The sequence below is a fragment of the Protopterus annectens genome, chromosome 12.part0, assembly GCF_019279795.1.
Source record: "Protopterus annectens isolate FY-2018-M chromosome 12.part0, PAN1.0, whole genome shotgun sequence".
Lineage (NCBI taxonomy): Eukaryota > Metazoa > Chordata > Ceratodontiformes > Protopteridae > Protopterus > Protopterus annectens.
In genome coordinates, this window is record NC_056746.1 from 141,112,999 (window position 1) to 141,135,221 (window position 22,223).

Consider the following 22,223-nt stretch of genomic DNA (forward strand, 5'->3'; position numbering starts at 1 on the left):
CTCATTTTGGTGGTGGTGGAGGTGCATCTGAACTATTGCACTGGCCTGAGTTTGTGGCTGGTTACAGTAAGCAAAACAAGGTAAAAATGCATACCATCTCCACAAGCAGGAGTCAGTGCTAGCTGGATATAATACATTTACAGAAAAGTGCCCAAATGGCCAGTACACTAGACACTGCTTATGCAACCTGCACATCAGGATGACAAATGGGGAGTGTGTAGCACATAATAAAAGTAGTATCTTAAAAATGCCCAAATGATTGTTTCTTCACCAGGTTAGCTCATAGCACCATTACCAATTACAGATAAGTGTAGGAACAAACAGGACAACAGATCCAGCGGAAGGGACTGATGACTAGTAAGCACAGGAGTAAGATATATAAGGAAAATAATCCCTTCCAGTGTTCTCCTGCTACATGGGAAACCAAGTAGTGATATCTCAGGAAGCAGCTGGAATAAAACTTGGAAGTGGAGTTGAACAAATATGTATGACTTAACTTGCCAGCACTAACTTTCTGATCCATTTCTCTGATGTTACCAAAGAACTCTGCAGAAAACATGGGATGGGAGATATAATGACAGAGTGAAGTAAATAATGGTGAGCTGCACTCACTAAATGCTACTTTAAGGTCTCGATTGCTTGGTAGTGGTGCTGCTACTAGTGTTCAGATTTTCTGACCTGCTGAGTCATTGATACTGTCTTCAGTCTACACTCCCCTTTGCCTTTTTTGTAATAAGAGAAAAGCTCAGATTAAATTGGAAAATCTTATAATCAGTGGCTAGTATTTGGAGCATTTGCTTAATATTTTCCATGGCCTTATATTTTTCTAACACTTTCACAGCCACTTTCTGCTAAAGGGAACAAAAAAAACGTTATCTAAAGTGGCACCAGAAACTGACTCAGCTTCATCAGTGAAGGACTGTGTTCTAACCCATAAAAAAGTAAAGAAAAAAGTGCAGTTTAGTTCCTGTATAAAAACCCTGTTGCTGGCCATGTGCGACTTACCTTACTGCTGCTAAGGGGTCTAAAAAGCAGAAATTTTAAATATCCCACAAAATACAGAAAGAGAGAAAGAACAGCCACAATTAGTTGCATGTGGCAGGGACGTCGGGAGGCAAACGCACTGTACTGATTTCAGTACAACTTATTTAGAAGGGGGGTAGCTTTTTAATTTTTCACTTGTTTTTTTATTTTCGCGCTTTACTGCACGATGACGTCAGCTCATCAGGGCAGCCAGTCGGAATGGAGCTCACCGCGCATGTATTTCCGGCCGGCTCAAATGCTTTTCGAGCGGGAGGATTTAAGCGTTATGTTGGTCGAGCGGGAGGATTTAAGCGTTATGTTGGTCTCGCAGGAGGATTTACGCGTTATGTTGGTCTCGCTTTAACTAAGGATTTTATTTAGAAGGTCTTGCAACCGAGGGTTGGTGTGTGTGTGTGTGTGTGTGTGTGTGTGTGTGTGTGTGTGAAAATGCCCCAGGTGGGATGTACTGGTAATTACTCATGGTGGTGTGGTAGGGAATACCTCAGGCTTGAACCCTGTACCTTGTATGCAGGTGTTAAAGACCTGAATTCCCTACCCACCACCATTTGTAAAAAAATTGCAGATTTTTGCCTCATATTTGATCTGATCTATTCCTCATATCTGTGGTTTTTAAATATTGCAATGCTTGAAATTTGATGGTGCAGTGGTAGCAATGTAGCACTGATGCCTCACAGCTGTAGGTTCTTGGGTTTGGTTCTTGGCTGGGGTGCCTTCTTTGTGGGGGGGGGTCTGTATCTTCTCCCTGTGTTTGTGTGGGTTTGCTTTTGTGTCCTCCCATGTTACAAAGACATGTCTGCATTATGTTTTCCTGGGCCTCTGCTGAGAATTGTTTTTTTTTTTTTGTTCCAAGTCAGACTGTCCTGATTAACAAATTGATAGGCATTTAAATTTCAGACTTCAGGTTTCTGAATGTTTACTTCCTTACATATTTGATGGTGCAGTGGCAGTATTGTTGCCTTACAGCTATAGGTTTTCTGGTTTGATTCTTGGCTGTGGTGCCTTCTGTGTGGAGTCTGCATCTTATCCCTGTGTTTGTGTGGATTTGCTCTGGTGTCCTGCCATTTTACAAAGACATGTGTCTGCAGTATTTCTCCCTGGGCCTCTGCTGAAAATTGTTTTGTTTCACAGAAGTAAAATTGACAGGCATTTGAATTTCAGACTTCATATTCTTCAGAAAATACATAGTAAAACAACTTTTTATTTTAGCAATAAATATATAGTAACACAACCTTTTTATAGCAATTTTTTTAAGTTTATGACTATTTGAAATTTGTCCTTATTTTTGGGACTGTAATACCCTGTTATTGGCTTTGTCCAGGTTTTTTGTGCTAAGGTTGACAGCTATGGCAAGAACTGAATTCACCGAATATGTTTGAGGGCAGTATTCCTTCATTACTGCATTTGTCCAGGTGTTTTGTGCTAAGAGGTTGACAGCTATGGTGAGAACTGAATTCATTAAATGATAGCCATTTAAGTTTCAGTCTTCCTCTCTTTCACAAAGCAGGTGATTTGGCATAGTGGTATGTTGTTCTGACTATTTTGCACAGGGACCTTGGCAGTAAAATGTATGATGGTAACACAGCATTTTATTCTAGCAGCTTTCCAAGATTATACAAGCAATGTTTAATGTGTTCCTGTTTTTTGCCCTTTTGACCCACCCCAATAAATTTGGCTTTTCCAAGACTTCTTGTGCTGCGAAGTTGAGATGTAGTTGAGTATTGCGTAGATTTTACAAGGAGCTGAGAGCTGCAAGGGAAGATAAGTTTAGTGCTGATTATGCTAAGTCGGCTCACATTGCTAGTAGCACAACATGTTGTGTACTTGCTTTTAATGCAGAAGGTTGTTGGTTCTACTCCCATAAGGGGTGAATGCTGCTGTACTGAAAGTTAAGACACTAACTATGAGCCTGTTATCAGTTTGCCATCCATTTCCTATTGCAATATTACTAGCTTATTTTTAATGTAATTTAGGCAATTTATTCCTCAGGGGCATCAGGCACTTTATTTTTCGGTGAAGCCATGAAATATAAAGGTGATTGCTAGCAGCAACCTCTTCATTAGTTAGATTTATTTAACGTGGAATTATTTAGATGACTTTTTTTTACTACTTCAGAGATTGTACATATTATTTACTGATAATGGTGGACTGTAGAAGTTTGAGTAGACTTTTATGATGGAAATGTTCTGAATTGGGCAGTTTTGTTTCATTGTTTACTGGAAAAATGTTCAAAGCAATAGGAAGGTGTATCAAAGAGCACATGTATGTTTCATATGCAAGGGGCCTATGATTTAAAAGCAGCCCAGAATTAATTTTTATCTGCCACGGGTAAAATGTATTTTTCTTTGAATGTGGGTTTTAATGTTGTTTCAATGAATGTGAGTTTCAAGGGCAGAGAAGTTTTAATGCCAAGTTTGTTTAGCAGATGTCTTAGTGTTTGTGCTGTAAAATGCAAAATAAAACTTTCAAATGAAGTTCAAATCATCATAGAAGTAAATCAGTATGCACATTAGTTTTTATGGTAAATGGAGTGAAATAGCAAAGTAATGGATCATTGGAATGGCTGCAGGGGGAGGCTCCATTCGACCATGGTTTTGTGAGGGGGAAGGGCGGCAAACTTAGACAGCCCCAGCTGAACTATACCTCCCAACTGTCCAGATTTTCAAAGAATGAATAGATTTTTTGCTTCTTATTTTTGGTTTGTTCCTCAAAATTTGTGGTTTTCTGGCAAATGATTTAGGAATTAAGTCACTAAATAATGACACACTAGTTTCAGACTTTATAACCTTCAAAAAAATGCATGCTAAAAAAGACCTGCTCTATCAACTGTCCCAGTTTATACAAGAGCAATTTTTAGTACTGTTTATATGTTCCCTCAATATATTTGGCCTTGTCCAGATTTATTGCATTAACAGGTTGAGAGGTACATGCAAATAAATTGCTTTATAGAATTAGGCACAGCCATACCTCAACTGTCCCTGATTTTGGCTCAAAATGTTGCTCTTCCCCTAATGATCCCTCCACAAAATAGCAATTTTGGAAGAAAACATGGAGGCTTTACTTTACTTTTATAAATAACTGTAATGATCAGAGTTATACATTACTTTTATTTCAGAAATGCATGTAGATTCTCTAATTTTGTCAGCTGCTCTAAGTTAACTGTACTCATATTAAAATGGTGTCCCTCCTTTGACAGGTTCCCAGCTGTATTGTCTGGCAATTTTATATTTTTGCATCACAATTTTGGTCCATTTTTCATAAAATTGCAGTTTTCTGGCAAATTAGTGGCAAATTGTTAAAGACTGAAGTTAGAAAATAATGCAGAAATTTCAGTTTCAAATTTCATACATTTCAGAAAATTCGTACTTATGCAAGATTATCTTTCTAAGTTTATAAGAGCAATATTTAAAAAAAAATGTCCTTATTTTTGGGCCTTTGCCTCAGTTTTATTTGAGTTTGTTGCTGTATTGAGAGGTGTGTGTGTGTGTGGTAGGTAGCATACCTCTCAACTGTCCACATTTTGCAGAATGTCCAGATTTTTGCCCCGTATTTTTTGTCTGTTCCTCATAAATTTTGTGATTTTCTAGAAAATCATTGAAGGCTGAAGTTGCTAAATAATGACAGACATTTGAGCTTCAGACTTCATGTCCTTTAGAAAAATTCATACTAGCACAAATCCTGTTATTCTAGCAACTTTTTCATACTAGCACAAATCCTGTTATTCTAGCAACTTTCTAAGTTCACGAGAACATTATTTAATATCTGTCCCTGTTTATTTTAGGCTTTGTCCATATTTCTTGCACTAAGAGGTAGGTAGGGGTGTGTGTGAATGAAACATCCTAGTTAGTGGTAGCAGGTGGTTAGCAATTTACTCAAGCTCAAAACCTGTACCTTAGTTACAGAAAACAAAAGCATAAAGTCTCTACCTCAACTACCATGCTGCATTTTTCAAAGAACTGACATTTCAGGTTAATTTTCAATTCAAGGAACCGAGTTTGAGTGAATTTATATTATATTACTGAAGAGGCATTACAGCGAATGCCTCTTCATCGACACTAAAAGAGCGAACCGTGAATTACGAGAATGGCCGTAGCTTGGGGGGGGGGGGGTGGCAGTTTGAGAGCTGTCAGTACAAATTTGAAAATCCTAGCTACACCCCTGGCATGTGGTGTTCCTCAATATTGCGCGGCTGCTAAGAGTTGAGTGCAGACTTATTTCTGTAGTAGTTGTTGTACCAGCTGTGATGTTTCACATGGTGTAAGCAGGGCTACACTGAACTATTCTTACCTGTTCAGAATGAGCTTAGTTCTCTTTCTACACCCTACACAGGGTCATGCTACAAAGAATATAACTTGAGCAGTCAGACCAAACTAAATCTAAGAAACACTTGGACAAAATGGACAGTAAATCTGCTTGCATTCCTTTTGTTGCCAGTCTTAAAGTGCTTAGCACTCTCAGGCAGTGTAGTAACTGCTGTATGCTCTCAGACAAATAGATGAGAGCTGCAAATATCTATGCAAACTACAGGCATCACTCTCATCCAATAATATGGCCTGTGAGCATCATAAACTAGGATTTACATTTCATCACAACTACATTAAATTGACTTATTCTATGGCTGTTAAGTCACAAAACCTCCAAGAATCGAGAAGTCTAGGTCTCAGCAGATATCTACCACCACTTAAGTCCTGTGCTGATAGACGGTATAGGGTCACCATAAGGTAGACTGCAAACAATCTGAGATCTCCTATACCACAAGTAAAAACAGCAATGTACTAATCACAGGTGACTATCAAGCACACTGACTCCAGCCTCAAGACTGGACAAAGTCATGGTTATAGTTGTCCATCTACTGCCAGGATCCATGACATTCAAGGTCTCTAAATTCCCTCTCAACAGACAAACATGACTGACCTAGTGGTAGTGGGTATAAATGACTGCAGGTACACAAGCCAAAAGTTATATGCAACGAAACATGATTCATCTTACGATATATGTGTGTAATGCAGGTAACACAGTGGTCCAGAGTGGAATCCTTCCCTCACTCACAATAACTATATACTAAAAATATAGCTGGTTTAGCAAGGGGGTCCAGTATAAATCAGTAGACAAGAGGAATGACCATCCAACTTGTCCCACCAAGGATGGCCTGCACCTCTCATTCCATGGCTTCTGCTTACTAAATAAAGACCCAGCTATTCCTATAGTACCCTTTTCTTTATGCATAAGTGTAGCGGATGTCAATGCAGCCATTTTCAACCCTAAATTGGACCATATAAAGGTTGTTCTTCTCAATACAAGATGCCAGATATTGAGGCTCTTGGAAAATTGAGCACATGCATATTTGTGTAATTACTGAGATTTGGTTTCAGTGTAAAGACAACACTCATGTCATACTAAAGTTCTGCACCTACCATGTATTCATGTCTGATGGAAATGGTTTCTATACTTATCAAGGACCACATCAGCTCTAGCAAATTCCCACACACTCTCAAACTGACCCTGACAAACTATCAACATACACCCAGCTACAGAACACCATCCCTGTCCCCAGATGACATAAAAACTCTAAAATGTACTTAAGGAATTGGTTATCAAAATGCCTTTATAATTGAAGATTTCAATTATACCTCAATTAAATGGAGCACCTATACCTCCAAAATTGTGTACGCCTATAAATTCTTTGACTTAATAAATACAAATTCCCTGGAACAGATATCTAACAAACCAAATAAGACAACATAATATTATTTATTTATTTATTTACATTTGTTGACCAGGAGAGTCAGACTGGACACAGGTCCGTTTTCAGCGGAGGCCCGGGGAGAAAAGCTCCACATTAAGTATTACTTGCATTATACAGTTAAAAAACATAGCATTTAAATATAGACATTAGTCCAGCTGAGGATGTAAGACAAGAATAAAACATAGATGTAAAACAGGTGTAGAACATAGTACAATTTTAAAATATGGTGACATATACTAAACATGGTTACAAATGTAGTTGAGATTCATCAGTGAACAATTGATGCAATCTGTTTTTGAGGTACATAACAGCCATTGGCAGTTGTTGCTACAAGAAGTTAGTATTATGTCTTAGGTAGCTGGGAACAGGAGTAGCCAAGCTTGCTAAGAGTAGGTTGTTAATAGGGGGCCAAGAGAGGTAGTGGGTGGGTGGAGTGGATGGTATTTAGGGGGGGGGGTTGCAAGGGCATATCTTGCAAGTTTTTAGGTGTGGTTTTAATAAGGATTTGAAGTGGGTGCAAGAAGTTACAGAAGTAACTGAGAATGGGAGGGAGTTCCAGAGTTTGGCTATAATGCAGGAGAATAATGCTTCTCCAGCAGAATTATTGGCTCTTGTGAACAGTAGGAGGTTTTTGTGGCTGGATCTTAGTGATCTCATGGTTATGTAGGGTTGGAGTAGATTCTGGAGGGATGGGACTTTTAGTAGTTGGTTTTATTAGTTTGTGGGTGAGTGCGAGTTGGTACCATTGAAGGAGGTGTGGGAGCTCTAACCAGCCCAGTTCTGCTAGTGAGAGAGAGTGGTGAGTATGGTAGGAAACCCCTGTGGCGAATTTGGCGATTTTGTTGTAGCAGATTTTGAGCTTATTTAGGTCACTTTATCTAAGGGTAGTAAATATTGGAGAGGCGTAGAGCAGGGTAGAGATAAAGATGCGAATTTGCTACCAAAATTTTAGCTGCTTTGGTAAGCAGTTGCTGATTTCTATATAATGCTCCTAGTTTTTTGTGCACTTTTTTAATGGTCATGGAAATGTGAATGTCAAAGTTCAGTTTATTGTCTATTTCTACTCCTAGTAATTTGGTGTGTTCTGTAGGATGGATTGTGGTGGTGTCTTTTGCTGTGATGTTAAAGTGAGAGCTGTCTAGGGTAAGTTTGGTGGGTTGGAAGATTAGTAATTTTGTGTAGTTTGGGTTGAGTATTAGTTGGGCATCGGATAACCAAGTTTCAATAGAATAAAATGCTTCCTGTGTGACTTTTTGCAGTTCAGGTAGGGAGTGGGCTGTGCAGTTGATGTATGTGTGCGCCATGTGTTGTGGCTGAGCCTAGATTATTGGTGAAAATAGAGAAAAGTAGGGGTCCCAGGATGAACCCTTAGGGAACCCCTATGGAGACTGTTAGTTGGGGGATAGGTCATCCTGCCAAACAACTGCTTGTTGGCAGTCAGATAGGTAACTGAAACGAGTTGATGACTGGTTGAGAGAAGGATAAGTTATTGAGAAGGGAGATGAGATGTTTGTGTGTGACCATGTCGAAAGCTTTAGAGAGGTCTAGGAAGGTAGCTGAGGAGAGATAACCTGCATTTTTATTTTATAGGATAGTGTTAAAGAAAGAGTAAGGCGGTGGTGGTGCTATGGTTAGGTCGGAAACCGTGTTGTGTGTTGGAGAGGAGGTTGTTAGCAAGGAGGTGATCTGAGACTTGAGAATGAATGCATCTCTCTAGTATTTTGGAGAGTGGTGAAAGAACAGCTAATGGGCGGTAATTGGTTAGATCTGTGGAGGGGCCTCCTTTGTGTAGGGGAATTGTGTGTGACTATGGGGTGGTAATTGGTTAGATCTGTGGAGGGGCCTCCTTTGTGTAGGGGAATTGTGTGTGACTATGGGGCGGTAATTGGTTAGATCTGTGGAGGGGCCTCCTTTGTGTAGGGGAATTGTGTGTGACTATGGGGCGGTAATTGGTTAGATCTGTGGAGGGGCCTCCTTTGTGTAGGGGAATTATGTGTGAGACATTCCATAGTGTGGGAACATAACTTTCTGACAGAGATCTGTTAATCAAGAGGGATACTGGGTAGGCTAGAGCATCATCTGCAAGTTGAAGGTATTCATTTGGGAGGTTGTCTGCTGCTAATCTGGTGGTTTTAAGTTTAGTTAATAGTTGTTTTATTTTGGAGGTAGGAACAAGAGAGAAAGAGAAGCCAATGGGGAGATTGTTAGTTGTCACTGAAGGTGTGCGTTTATGGGAGGGGGGGGGTTGTGCTGTCTAGCTAGTACGGTTTTATGTGTAGTGATTGTTGAAAGAGGCAGCAATATTTCCGGAGGAGTGAGTTAAGTTAGGAGTGGGTGTACTTACTTTATCAGGGTGGAGAATGGAGTTTATTGAGGACCAGAATTTTTTGGGGTTATGTTGGAAGGAGGTAAGGGTAGACTGGTAGTACTGGATTTTGTCCTGTTTTATAAAGCTTTTTGGTTCTATTGCGTAGTTCTAGGAATTTTTGCCTTTTGAGGGGGTTTTGGTTTTGCGCCAGTTAGCCATTACATCACATACAGCCCTCTCTAGTATCGCCTTTCCTGGTTACGTCTAACCATAAAATTACACTGCAGTCAGTAATACTGAATTCAAGGATTTCAAATGGAAAAACTTCCTCAAACTATATGAAGAGCTATCCTAATTCACTTGTAAATTACCAGATGCGACACTGACACAGCAATTATTTAGTTCTAGTCCCACACAGAAAAGTGCCTAGACCTGGTCATACCTACCAGAGCCAAACATAATGAGAAGTTTAAAAACAAACCACCCTAGTGGTCCAGCAGCTTAAATAAACTCTGTAATAAGAGCAAAAACATTTTAAATCATATGACAGGTCAACATTCCTCATAAGACTACATCAAGAATATTAGTAAAGAGCTGAAAGCTACTGTCATGGCTACTAATACAACTTAAATTAGATCCTGAAGCCAAGGTTAATAACTAACATTTTAGCTACATTACATAACTGAGCAATAATCCAGCTGTGTTCTGAACTTATATAAAATGGCACTGGGTCCCTATCAGTTGACAGAGTTTTCAGAAACTCAAAATTCATATGGTCGAGACTGTAAGATCGAGTTTTTAAAAACCCAAAGTTTTTGAAAAGAGATTGCGGTACAGTGCAAATCAGGAAATCTACCCTTTTCCTCATTGTAGTGGGGTTTTGGAGTTGGCATATATAATTCAGGGGGTGTGGGGGTGCACGGGGGCTTGCTCCCCTGCAAAAACATAAAAAGGTAGGTTTTTTTTTTTTTTGATGTTCAAGTTTTTGGAAATTCGATCATATGATCTCGACCATGTGAATTTCGAGTTTCCGAAAACTCAATCATCTAATGTAGATGCAAATAGTATCACCTACTCAGACTCAGTTGACATGTCAAATATAGCAGGAGACAAATTTAGCTGTTTCAGGGGTAAAGTTTGCACTAACTTAATTTTCACAAATTCCCAGACCCCTTACACGGTACAATATCACAAAAGAACACATACTGAAGATTCTCTCTAAACCCAAAAGTATGGCCTCCATGTAGACTGATAAAAGCAGCCTGTCTCAGCAATTTCCCCTTTCAGCAACTACTGAAGAGGCAATAAGGTGGCACAGAGAGAAAAGAAGCCCTTCAACAGATTTCCATTTGTGGAACATGAAATAAATCTTAACTCAATTAGTCAGATAAAGGAAGATTCTGTTCAGTAGAACAGGCTTGAGGTCCCATCAAAGACAACTGCCCCTTTAAGCATATATCTACTCTCAGTTTAGTTTTAGTTATTGATTTTAGCTAAAAGGTGGAGAAGGAAACAGTGCTACTAGTTCTTATGTCATAAAAGAATTGAAAATTATTTGCTCACTTAAACAATATAAATTTCTTGCTCGTCTAATTGTTCAAGTAACCTAATACCCCCAGTCATTTATATATCTTGATTCTGTAATAAAAACACTGCAACTCTGCAGATGAAACTTTGTGGAGGACTAAGACGCCTATAAGAGAACATGTAGGTAGTTTAAACTTGGAACTTCAGTAGGAATAGCACACAACCACACAAAAGCCACATCATACTTTATGCAGCAAAAAAGAAATGACTAGAACAAGCAGAGCACTTTATTTTAGAACTGTACTCTAACAGCCGTAGCACAAAACTGCATACATGTTCCCATGGATCCAGCTGTAGAATAAGAGTGGGTCTTCAAGTTAAACCCATTCACACAATTTCTGCAGCAATAACCATTATGCTCCATTAAGGCAACTCAAAAGATACTAACATGCGTTAATTTAGCTCAACATCATGCAGCTTTCCAACTTCCTTATTAAACTTCATTCCTCTCTGCTACATAATTCACTGGTAAGCGAGATGTCAGTAGAATGTGTGATGAACTTCTTTTGTGGTGAGCACTTAAATTACTTTTCTGCCCGTGCAAGGCTTAGCTGACATACTCTACTTCTAGGCAGACTATGTGGCAAAAAGAACACTCAGCCAAGACAAAATGTTAAGCTCTTTTCAGGGTGTTTTTAACAAGTACTCACAAGAAAAGTTTCACGTTATTAAACATAATATAAATTTGTTTATAAATGTACCTTAATAGCAACATGCCCCTCTAGCCTCTCCATCTCTCCGAGAAGTGCTGACAGCAAGGAAGACTTTCCACATCCCACTTGGCCAACAACAGCTACTAAGGCACCTTCAGAAATCTCCAAGTTGACTCTGAAAGGAATCGCGCATATACGGTAGTTTAATTCAAGTCTGGGAACATGAGTAAGTGAGACGGTCCTACAACTGGGACAGACACACACACACTCAGACACACACTCAGACACACAGACACACACTCAGACACACAGACACACACTCAGACACACACACACACTCAGACACACACACACACACACACACACACACACACACACACAGACACACACAGACACACACACACACAGACACACACACACACAGACACACACACACACAGACACAGACACACACACAAACTTTTCCACAGTGCCGCAGTCCACAGCATCTAGAATCTACAAAATAATAGCATTAATCCAAAGATATTGCAAAGAATACGCAGTTCTGTGATAATATTTCACCCAACATTGCTGATTTATTTTTACCTCAGTTAAGTACAATGAGGTGCTTAAGAACCTTATAAAATTTTAGCAACAGTATTTAGAAAAAAATCATGTTAAAGAATGAACAATCCTTACGCCAAAAGACACGGACAATAATTTAAAATAAAGTACAGCTACAGGTGATTATAGAGAAGTATCCATATCCATAAAAATTCAGCCAATATACAGCACATGGAGAATATTGTGTTACTGGGCACATAGTTCCTCTGATTTGTGTAATGTTTACAGCAGATATTTACTGCAATAGTTACATAAAAAAAAGTAAAAGAAAAAAAGAAAAAAATGTGGGTTGGCTCACTGGCACAAAGTGATAAATAGCCAAATGAAGACCCTAACAAGCTGGGTTTAATTAGTGAAACCAGAAGCTGGTATAGCAGGCTGGGGTGGAGGTGGGGGATGAGACTGAGTGACTGAATTTGGCCCAGGAGGAGGTAGGCAACTCATACCTGTTGTGAGACTGCTGCCTGGGAATGTTTGGGTGGTAATGCAAGCAGCAGTAACTGAGAACTGAGGACATGTGCCCAGTCTGCAAAGTCTGGAAGGAGTCTGCATATATGTGAAAGGTATGCCAACACAACAGACCAGCAATGCAATCCCCCATTTTGGCTAGTTGCCCATCAACCTCTGCAAGGGGAGTTAACTTTGAAGCAAAAAAATGAAACACTGTAGTGACAAATGCTATCCTTACTCTCATCTCCCATAAGCAAATGCAGATGGTGGGAAAGGCAGGCAGCACATAGGTTAATGGGTGGGGAAAGACACATACGGTTGAGGGAAAGGATAGGGACAGGGATAAAAAAAAAGTCAAAAATAAATTAACAGTTATTTTTGCTAGCTTAAATCTCTTCCATTCATTGATAATATGTTGCATGCGAGTGCATTTTTATAGCAGTCCTTACCTTGGTCTTACAATATGCAAATGATAGTGACTAGAGAACAGAAGCTAGAAATATCCAAAGCCTAAACTATATGTTGACTGAAAACTCTAAAGGCTGGTAACATTTTTTTTCTTTTGGGTTGGGTGTTGGTAAACTAGTTTAAATCTCATTAGAAAATTACCAGTTTATAGTAAATAAAGATTTTTTATACCGATGCAATTATACCACTATTATTGTTGTTTTGGATAATGGGATTCACACCATTAACTTACTAACACAATCTCAGTGGAATACACACCATCTAATAACCATAGTGTGGATGGCTAGACAACTTTTACAAGATAAAAATTATGCAGAATGCAGCTTTGCAATCTGCCTCTAAACAAATGTACATTTCTTAAGAACTATATGGGAAAAAGGATTAACAACAAAATTAAAGTTGAAAGCTGTTCACAGCACACCTATTCACAATGGAAATAAAATCAGTTCTCATTTAGGTTTCAGTCCCAAGACCTGCAGTATTCCATGCTATTATTGCTGCCACTGGACTAACATGAGCCTCAGGACAGTATCAGCAGGGGCAGTGACATCAGCATAGAATGCTGAATGCCTGGTTACATCCAGAGTTGCATAAATGTCTTGCAGTCTAACTGGCCAGCTGTCTGGTGAAATTATGCATCTGTGGAGCCCTAGAATGAATGCCTAGAAACACTCAGCTAAGTGATGCAGTTAACATGGGCAAGGTTTCCTCTGCAAAAATGTGATTTAAAAAAAAAAATCAAGATTTATTTGCAAGTACTGCATCCTTTGCAGAAGTACTCAATCCAGGTGTACCTCAAGGATCAATGTTGTTGTTGTCTTTCAGCTTTTTCCAGTTAGGGGTCGCCACAGCGGAACTCCAGTCCGCTAAATATTGGCAGTAGATTTTCACGGTGCCGAGTTGCCAGCTTGCCGCCCAACCTTCAACGAAGGCACGCCCATTCACACATCTTTCGGAACACCCAGTTGAGAATCGAACGGGAGAACCTCTTGCTGTGAGACAACAACACTACCGCTGCACCACCGCGGCTGTTCAGACCTCAAGGATCAATACTTGCATCAATACTCGATTCCAGTTTTACAGATAAATTATTCATTTACTTACCTTAGTCACAACTTATCTTACATGCTGATGCCATCATCTACAGATCCAGACCAACGCAGCAGGTAATCTAAACCAAACTACAGTTCCAGACCTAAACTACTGGTTCACCTCCAAAATGTTTCTCTTATCCCAAAAATCAAGGCTATGCTCTTTGGTACAAAAAGACTTTCTAAAGCTTCCAACTTTCCCAAACGTTTAGACCAGCACAATAACCTTACTGACACCATCACTTCATTCATATACCTACGTGTCTGGTTTGAACAACCTCAACTTTCAGAACCATATTCATAAAATTAAATCTGAGATCAACTATCTCCTTTTCTGGGCTCAGAAAACATCCCAATTCTTTTCATCACCACCGAAGGTAGCCACTGGGAAATGTGTCCTGCTTGCACAACTTAGCTTACCCTTATTTGCCACCTCTAATAAAAACATCAACACTACAAAACCTTATCTTACAAAATAAGCCTCTTCATCAGCAATTTCCCTTGCTGCGAACACCAGTGCCTTACTTTATTCAAAGGTAGTCTCTCATTGCAAGCCAGATCCAACCAACTGCTGGGCTCCTAACTACTCAAATTATTCCACCAAGACACCACTTTTCCACTTGCCATCACTTCAACTTGTAACCTCAGAAGCTGGGGCCCAGCAAGTCCTACTCTCCAAACTCCATAACTCTTGACTAGCTTCTCCATACTTGCTTCAAAAGAATTCCTTCCTCATACCTCTCCAAACATACCATGTTACGTTCATGTCCCAGCTCAAACAGTACCTGTTTACGCTACACAAATACAAATGCAGAATGCAAAACATGTTAATCAGCATTAGTCTATACTAAATTAATTTCCTGTCACTTTTCTGTTTGTAACATGTACACCTCAATCTGGTGTGAACGTTGCATACAGCATTTCTTTTTTTAAACACCTTTATTAAATTATCACTTAAGCCACAAGCAAACCTACATTAACAGAAAACAAACCATTCTAACATTTTTCTATTTAAACGTAATATACAGTGCACATATTTTCTTTGCTATCAAACATTTTAAAAAAACTGCTGAATTCCTACTTTCCATTAAACCTCACTTCTCCTCCTGAACATTAAAAGCATGTGTTGTTGCCACAATTCCCATTTACTTCTATGTAATTCCCTCCTTCCTTCTAAAGATCCCTCCTCCAGTTCTTTTATCTCTTTTATAATACTCTATGTCAGATACAGTTGATGTAGACTTTGATTTTCATTTTGTAGTAACTGTTTTTTGGCAGCCAACAGAATTAAACTTAAGGTCTTGTCTAGACAATTCAGATCCTTATCCCGGCTCACAAAAATCATTTTCCTTACTTACAGACATTTGCTCTCCCAGTATTTCTGACAGAGTACTTCTTTTGTTTTTGACTAGTTTGTATTACCTGCGTTTTTGACTAGTTTGTATTACCTGCATGTTTCACTGTTAGCTGTAGAGATATTTTTGTTGCTACTACTTTGAATGTAACCCAGAATGGGCCTGCAATTGGTCATGCTGTGATGAGCACTCTACCCTGGTAACCAAAATGTAAAATAAACAAACAAAAATAAGCAGATGAGTCTACTGTGCTGAGCATGCAAAACTAGTCAGTTATACAGACATGCCTACATCCTAATTTATGCAGTAATACAGTCTGACCACAGGGAAGAAGGTGATCATATCATGCCCAGAAAAACCATGGACAGCCTGCTTGGAAAAATGTGAATAAATACTAAAGTAGCTGCCAGCCTCTCTGGTAGTGCAGAGGGATATAGCCCTGACTATGGGCCCAGGCAACCAGGGTTCGATTAGCAGCTCAGGTAACTAACAGAGCAGCAGGGAACAGGATGGGCATCTCCCTGTGGCAATCTGTGGTGGAGGCCAGGGACATCGTTTGAAGGGGGAGAGTGTGGATGGAAGGTGGTCCCTACTGGGCTGCTGCAGAACAGGAGTGATACATTACTTGTTCACACTGTATGCCCACCCAAGACATGCCACATAACAGAAGGGGGAAAACAATGCATGTCATACGTGAAACCCCTCCAGACAGACATTCTGACATACTAGGCCGCTGGTAGTCTAAGGATCTCTGACAAGTACTAACAATAATGGATTAAGTCCAACAGGGAAGGAGTGAGCTGGTAAACCTGGCACATATGGGGCTCAAGGAAGCAAAAAAAAAATGCCTCAGAAATGCTCTATGGAGATACATTTTTAAAGGCTGTTGTAACAGGTGTCACTCAGGCAGACACTGCTCTGGCTGTAACCCACAAGAGTCTACAGTAGATAACCATTTGGATATAGCTTGCTTGTAAACATTTTTTCTGCCTTACCAGGATAAAGGAGAAACAGTCAATCTATTTCCTCTTCATCTGAGCAAAATGTAATACACGTGTTTTCTAGGAATATTAAGAAATGCAAAATACTTAACTCTGGGGATTCATTCAGAAGTTGTACATTGACATGTGTAGGCTTATTCTTCAGTCATCAGGCATTTGCCTTAGCAGCCTGGCAGACCATGTGTCTCTACTGGACAGCCTTATAAAACAAACAGGTCCTGCATCTACCACTGTACACAAGAATGATTGGAACCAACAACATTTCACAAATTTCAAGAAATACAACCACATTTTTATTTCAGATGCCAGGAAATAGGCATCTTAGCTAGTCATCTCTACTGCCAAGCAGCAGCAGGTACAGTTTCACGACCTGCTTCTAAAGGCAACAGTACAGACAAGGATTTTAGGTAAATAAGATCTGGGACACTAGACACACAAATCTTACTTTCTACTGCTCTGTGCTCTATGTAATTGGTATCAATCACCCTCACCAGAACTTTCATGCAGTGTAAGAATAATTTAATATCACTGTACAGTCCACAGTTGTGCAAGCCCTGTTTGTCCTTGCATATTGGCACCAATATGCTCATTCTCCAGCCATCTGGAATATGCCTCGCTCTCTCTCCCTACTGCTATGAGTACCCTCAGGAACAACTTCTCCCCTGACTCACAGATCTTTTTTGCACATGCCATGACCTCATTTGAGCCTGCGCCTTTCCCTGACTTCATTTTCCTCAGTGCTGTTTCTACTTGTTCTAGAGTGGGGTCTCCTACTTTGGAGTAGTACCACTTCTGTGGTGTTTTCTTCATTCAGAAGCTGTTTGAAGCTCTCCTTCCCATCTGCCTTTGATGTCCTGTAGAGTGGTGAGCAGGTTGTTGCTGGCATCCCTAATGAAGGGTGTCTGATGATCACCTTCTTTATATTTCTGTCTTACAACCTGATTAAGTTTCTATGTGCCATCCACTGAGTCACTTTCCAGAAGCTGGTAGAGCGTCTCTTATACCTTGCTCTTTGTTATCACAACTGCACTCTTAAGCATCTTTGTTAGAAAACCAGTACTCCTTAGACCAGTCTGCCTTTTCTATCTTCCACTTTCTTGCACTCATCCTTTCTTGTGATGACTTCTTGGACTTCTTCATTCCACCATCAGCTTTCCTTAAGTATCTTATTTCATTAAGTGGATTGACAGCATAACTGTTCTGTAGACATCACACATACTGTTCTGAGGTGTTACCATTCTTCAACTCCACCCATTTAGCCCCGAGTAATTCCTTGAATTCTTGTGTTTTCTTTCCAGTCAACTTCCAAGTCTTCGATCTAGTCTCTGTTGACTGCAGAGCCTTCGCTGACCACTGCTTGCTGCTGATTGTAGCAACTAGTGGTTTATGCTGTGGGCCCACCTGCTTCAGTAGGGATGACTTTGCAATTGCTGAATCTACCCCAAAGCCCTTTTCTTACTAGGAGGAAGTCTACCAGAGTTGCATGTTGGCCAGTCATGTGATTTTCTGATTGTCCTCCTTGCTGAACCATATGTTGGCCACCATCAAGCCATGTACCACACAGAAGTTTAGAATGGCCCCTCATTTATTTCTGTTGCCCCACCCATGTGGACCCAGGCACTCTTCATATTCTGTTCTGACTTTCTCAATATGTGCACTCAGGTCCACCATTATAAACAACAACTCATGTTACTTTGCTTTATCTAGTAGGTTCTGAATTGCTGCCTGAACGTACTCATTTCCTGACTATCATAATCCTTCTATGGACCTAGGCTGAGATTATTAATAGTCCCCTATCCTTACATTGGAGTCTCCTGCTATTGGACTAAGCTTAGATTATTAATAGTCCCCTTATCCTTACACTGGAGCCTAACTGCTATATGACTGTCACTAAGATGACATCATTCACAGTTTTCTGAAGCCTCTCTCTCACCACAATTCCACTATTCTAGTCTGTCCTCTACCTAAGTAGTAGACTCTGGATCCCAAGCCAAGTGGCTTTGATGCACTGCCCTTCCACCTTGTGTCCTAGATACAGAGGATGTCCAGCCTTATCCTTACCATCATGTGATCCACTTACAAGTCGCATTCCATCAGTGAACCTATACTGAGTGCAGTGGTCCTCAGTGCATGTTTGGCAGTTTGATTGGTTTTAAATCCAGCTTTTGGTCAACAACTCTACCTAGGTAACCCAAGCTGGGCAACTGGACATCAACTAGCCAGTAGCTTACCGACCTAGGGCTGCTAGGTTTTATGGTGAGCACACAGTGGTCAGCAGGGGCACACATAGAACCTCCCAATGCTAGCAAGGCTCCCTGGTGTAAGTCAGAGTAGGCTGGGTCCTCCAACCACTTATTGCAAGGCAAATATCTATGTCCATGTTTTGGCAACATTTATCAATGTGATCAAATCACAGAGACAATTTTTACACCATTAAGTAGCTAGGCCTGACAGCATGCAGCCTGTGATCCATGTTCTCCTATCTAGAGGATACTGTGCGCCACAGCTGATGCCCAAAGCAGTTGCTTTATGCAACATCTTCCACAACAGGCACCATCTAGAGTCTGTGCTGCGGACTACAACTCAATTCTTGGTTGAGTTTCAGGTGAAAACACTCCATGTTTGCTTGGGGGTGGATAACAGATGCACAAGGAGAACATGTAAACTCCACAGACACATTGGCCAGAGGTTAGGATCAAACCTTGTACTTTATACCTCTTATACCTCCAAAAATCACAGTCCTACCAACACTAGGATCAGCGACCCAAAACGACTCCAACAAATAAATAACAAGGTGAAGGGGTAGATTTTCTCATTCAGCACCAACCCCCATCTATGGAACAAACTTCTTCTCCAATTTAAGCAGTGTGACACACTGTCTGCCTTTAACCTTTAAAACGTATCTGGGACAACTGGATGGATATTCATACATTTTCCCTGCTAGGACTGGCCTGGAACTCCTTGAAAAGGGAGGCAATGCCCAAGGGTGGGTACTGGAAAGGTGGAAATAGCATTGTGGCTCAGTTGCATTTTAACTCCTATGATCTTACGACTCAATGATTCTGTTCTGGCAGAGACTGGATCTTCCCTAGTGCATGGATGTAGGGCTGCTTCCTAGACAAATACAGACAGCAGCAGCTCATGACACTTCCTGTTCTAATACTAGTCAGTGAAGGAACAGAGGGGCTATTGTCCACTGAAGGGAATAACTCCAAATTGCTTATTTTATTTCTTTGTGTTAAACAAGAGAGATTATCATAATATTGGTGAGTCCCTACCCATGTACATGCCTGCCAAAGATAGAGTAACCAAGGAAGAATCCTTCCACACACGTGCCCCTCTAGTGCAGTGGAGATTGACAGAGGACCATATGAGGCAAGATGAGAGGGATAGAGTACTGATCCTACTTGAACCTTACTCTTTTATTGAGTGCACTCAGACAAACATCTTTCTACACATCACTGTTGCAGTATTACATATGATATAGTGGAAGATTACCAAAGCAGTGTCAACTCAGGGAGGTGGAAAGCTCAGAAAAGACCAAGCAAGGTGGAAATGCCAAAACCCTTCCCTGCTTCTGGAATCCATGTTGATCTTACAGTGCTTAGTAAAAAGCATCTCTGAAGGACTACACAGAGAACTACAGAGTCTTGTGGCTGTTGTGCCCACTTCCCACAACAGCCAGCATGAGAACCCCATCCTCTTTAGTCAAGACTGGAGTGAAAAAGGCTACTGTAGTAAAATATGCTTTTACCTGTACCTGCCCCTGTAATAGTTTTACACTTCTTTCAATGAATAAAAGGTTTGCTCTGTTTTCCTGTGACAAGAAGACAAATGAGTCTGCATGTCTGATGACACCGGTCCTTTTGACACCTGAGCTGCCTGTGGGCATCTAATAGATGCAGTATCCTTTCACCTTTATCTTCTGGCCTTGGAAAAAGAAAGGTTGATGACTGCCCTAGTTAAGGGATATGCCCAAGACTATTCTGGACATGGAATGGTTGGTCCTCAGTTTCACCCCGTCACTGTGAAGGGTCATAATAGCTTTGAGAAGTATTGTCTTCCAGGACAAGTATTTGAGAGGAGCAGATCCAATCTCAAATGACAAAACTGGTCTTTCTTAAAATAAAAGGCCCAGACTGGCAGGGCCACATGCCCACATGAATACAGCTGCAGAATCCCTTTAAGGAACTGTATAGCCAGCACACGGCTTGTCAAAGATAGATCAAAGGAATGACATGAGACGAAAGAAAAAACTTAAAACCTTTGTACATCAGTGAGACAGTAGTCAAGTGAAAAAAAAATGACAGAAAAGAGAGCATCAGTGGATGTCGTACAAAACTGGGGACCTGGTAGTGGTTGTGTACCATATGGAGAATTTCCTCCACTTTGTCGGTTAGGACTTCCTTGTGTTCGGTATTCTTGTGTTTGAAAGAAATAAGCATCATCTTGAAGTCTGAGGTCCTGGAGATTTGGGAGGACCAAGGATCACAACTTCTGGGTCAGCAAGTCCACTATTTGAGGCAAAGTATAGAGAGGTTCTTTTATCAGCAGCAATAGCAAAAAGTACCAGTTTTTTCTTGGACCAAAAGGGGCCAGGTCAAACATCCTAGGGTTTTTTCTACCCTTTGTGTAAAATTCTTGATGGCAGAGGAAAGGGAGATGCATAAAGAAAAAGGCTATTCAATTGGAAGGAGACTGCACCTATCCTGCCATGCATTCATGCATAGGAACCTCATCTAGAGCTTTAGTAATGGGTGGTTGTCTGCATATCGGGAAAGGTGGAAGTGATATAGTACTGTAACAATGATCTCACTCTTGAACATCTACTGTTATAGCGAGTGCATCTCAAACAAATGTCCTCAAATGGATAACTGCTGTAGTAGTACTGAGGACATACGAGATTACTAAAACAGTGTTAAGTCTGTTTCTTGACCCCCCCACCACACACATTTTTCCATCGGCCTGCAAAAAATGTTTGTTTAAATGCCATTCACTACTATTGCATTCTGTCTCCTGCCATGTTACTCAGTTCCAAGAAGATGCATACAGATCTCAGATCTATCTTTGATCGTGAGTCTAAGTTCCAAGCTTGAACAGCTAGTCTGGAATGGGTTTCCCCTAGATTATGTACTACTTGACCACTGTATTGTTGATGGTCAAATGCAGGACTCCTGAATTCCAAAGGGTCATGACACCCACAAAGCCTACTTAACCAAACTGAAGACTATCCAAATTTTACCAAACACACTAGTTATGGGGGATTTCAATTCTCCCACCATCAATTGGGAAACCTACTCTTGTCCAAACTCGCTAGCACAAAAGTTCTTTGACTTTATGAATTCAAATTTCCTGGAACAAACTGTCCATACTTAGACAAGAGGAACAAACGTTCTAGATCTGGTCCCCACCAACATGTCAGACAGGTGCACTGCTGCAACTGTTGGACTCTCATTAGTTGAGACTGACCACAAATCAGTCACTTTAAGCTGACACTAACACCAGAACTCATAAAGGGTGAAATGCGACTAGAAAACTTCACCAAGGCAAACTGCACCCTTTTAGGCGAAGGTATAAATGCATTCCAAACCCCACCCCATACTGAAAGTGGTTAACTACACTGAATCATACACTAAACCCTGTACAATCACTTGCATAATTATATAAACTCGGCTGTACCAGACAGAATCAAGCCCAGAGCCCCAAGAAAAATCAAGCTACCATGGTGGACTTCCAGCATCAATAAACTCTACAATAAATGCAAAAAGTTTCTGTCCAAGAAAATAAAGACAAAGGACCCAACAATGGAAAAGCACCCTCCTCAGCCACAACAGGTAAATAAAACAACTTGTCAAGTCCTCAAAGAGCTCCTTTGAGAGAAACCTAGCATGTACTGCCAAGGATAACCATAAAGCCATTT

General features: G+C 40.4%; 1 protein-coding gene across 2 annotated transcripts in view; it reads right to left on the reverse strand.

Moving 5' to 3' along the window:
* The window catches only part of ABCC1 (ATP binding cassette subfamily C member 1), a 1,301,041-nt gene that overhangs the window by 550,579 nt on the left and 728,239 nt on the right, over positions 1-22,223 (reverse strand). For both annotated transcript variants that reach the window (XM_044089159.1, XM_044089158.1), the window contains exon 16: positions 11,384-11,510. In XM_044089159.1, coding sequence (XP_043945094.1) covers positions 11,384-11,510 — 127 coding nt within the window. The remainder of the gene's footprint in view (positions 1-11,383; positions 11,511-22,223) is intronic.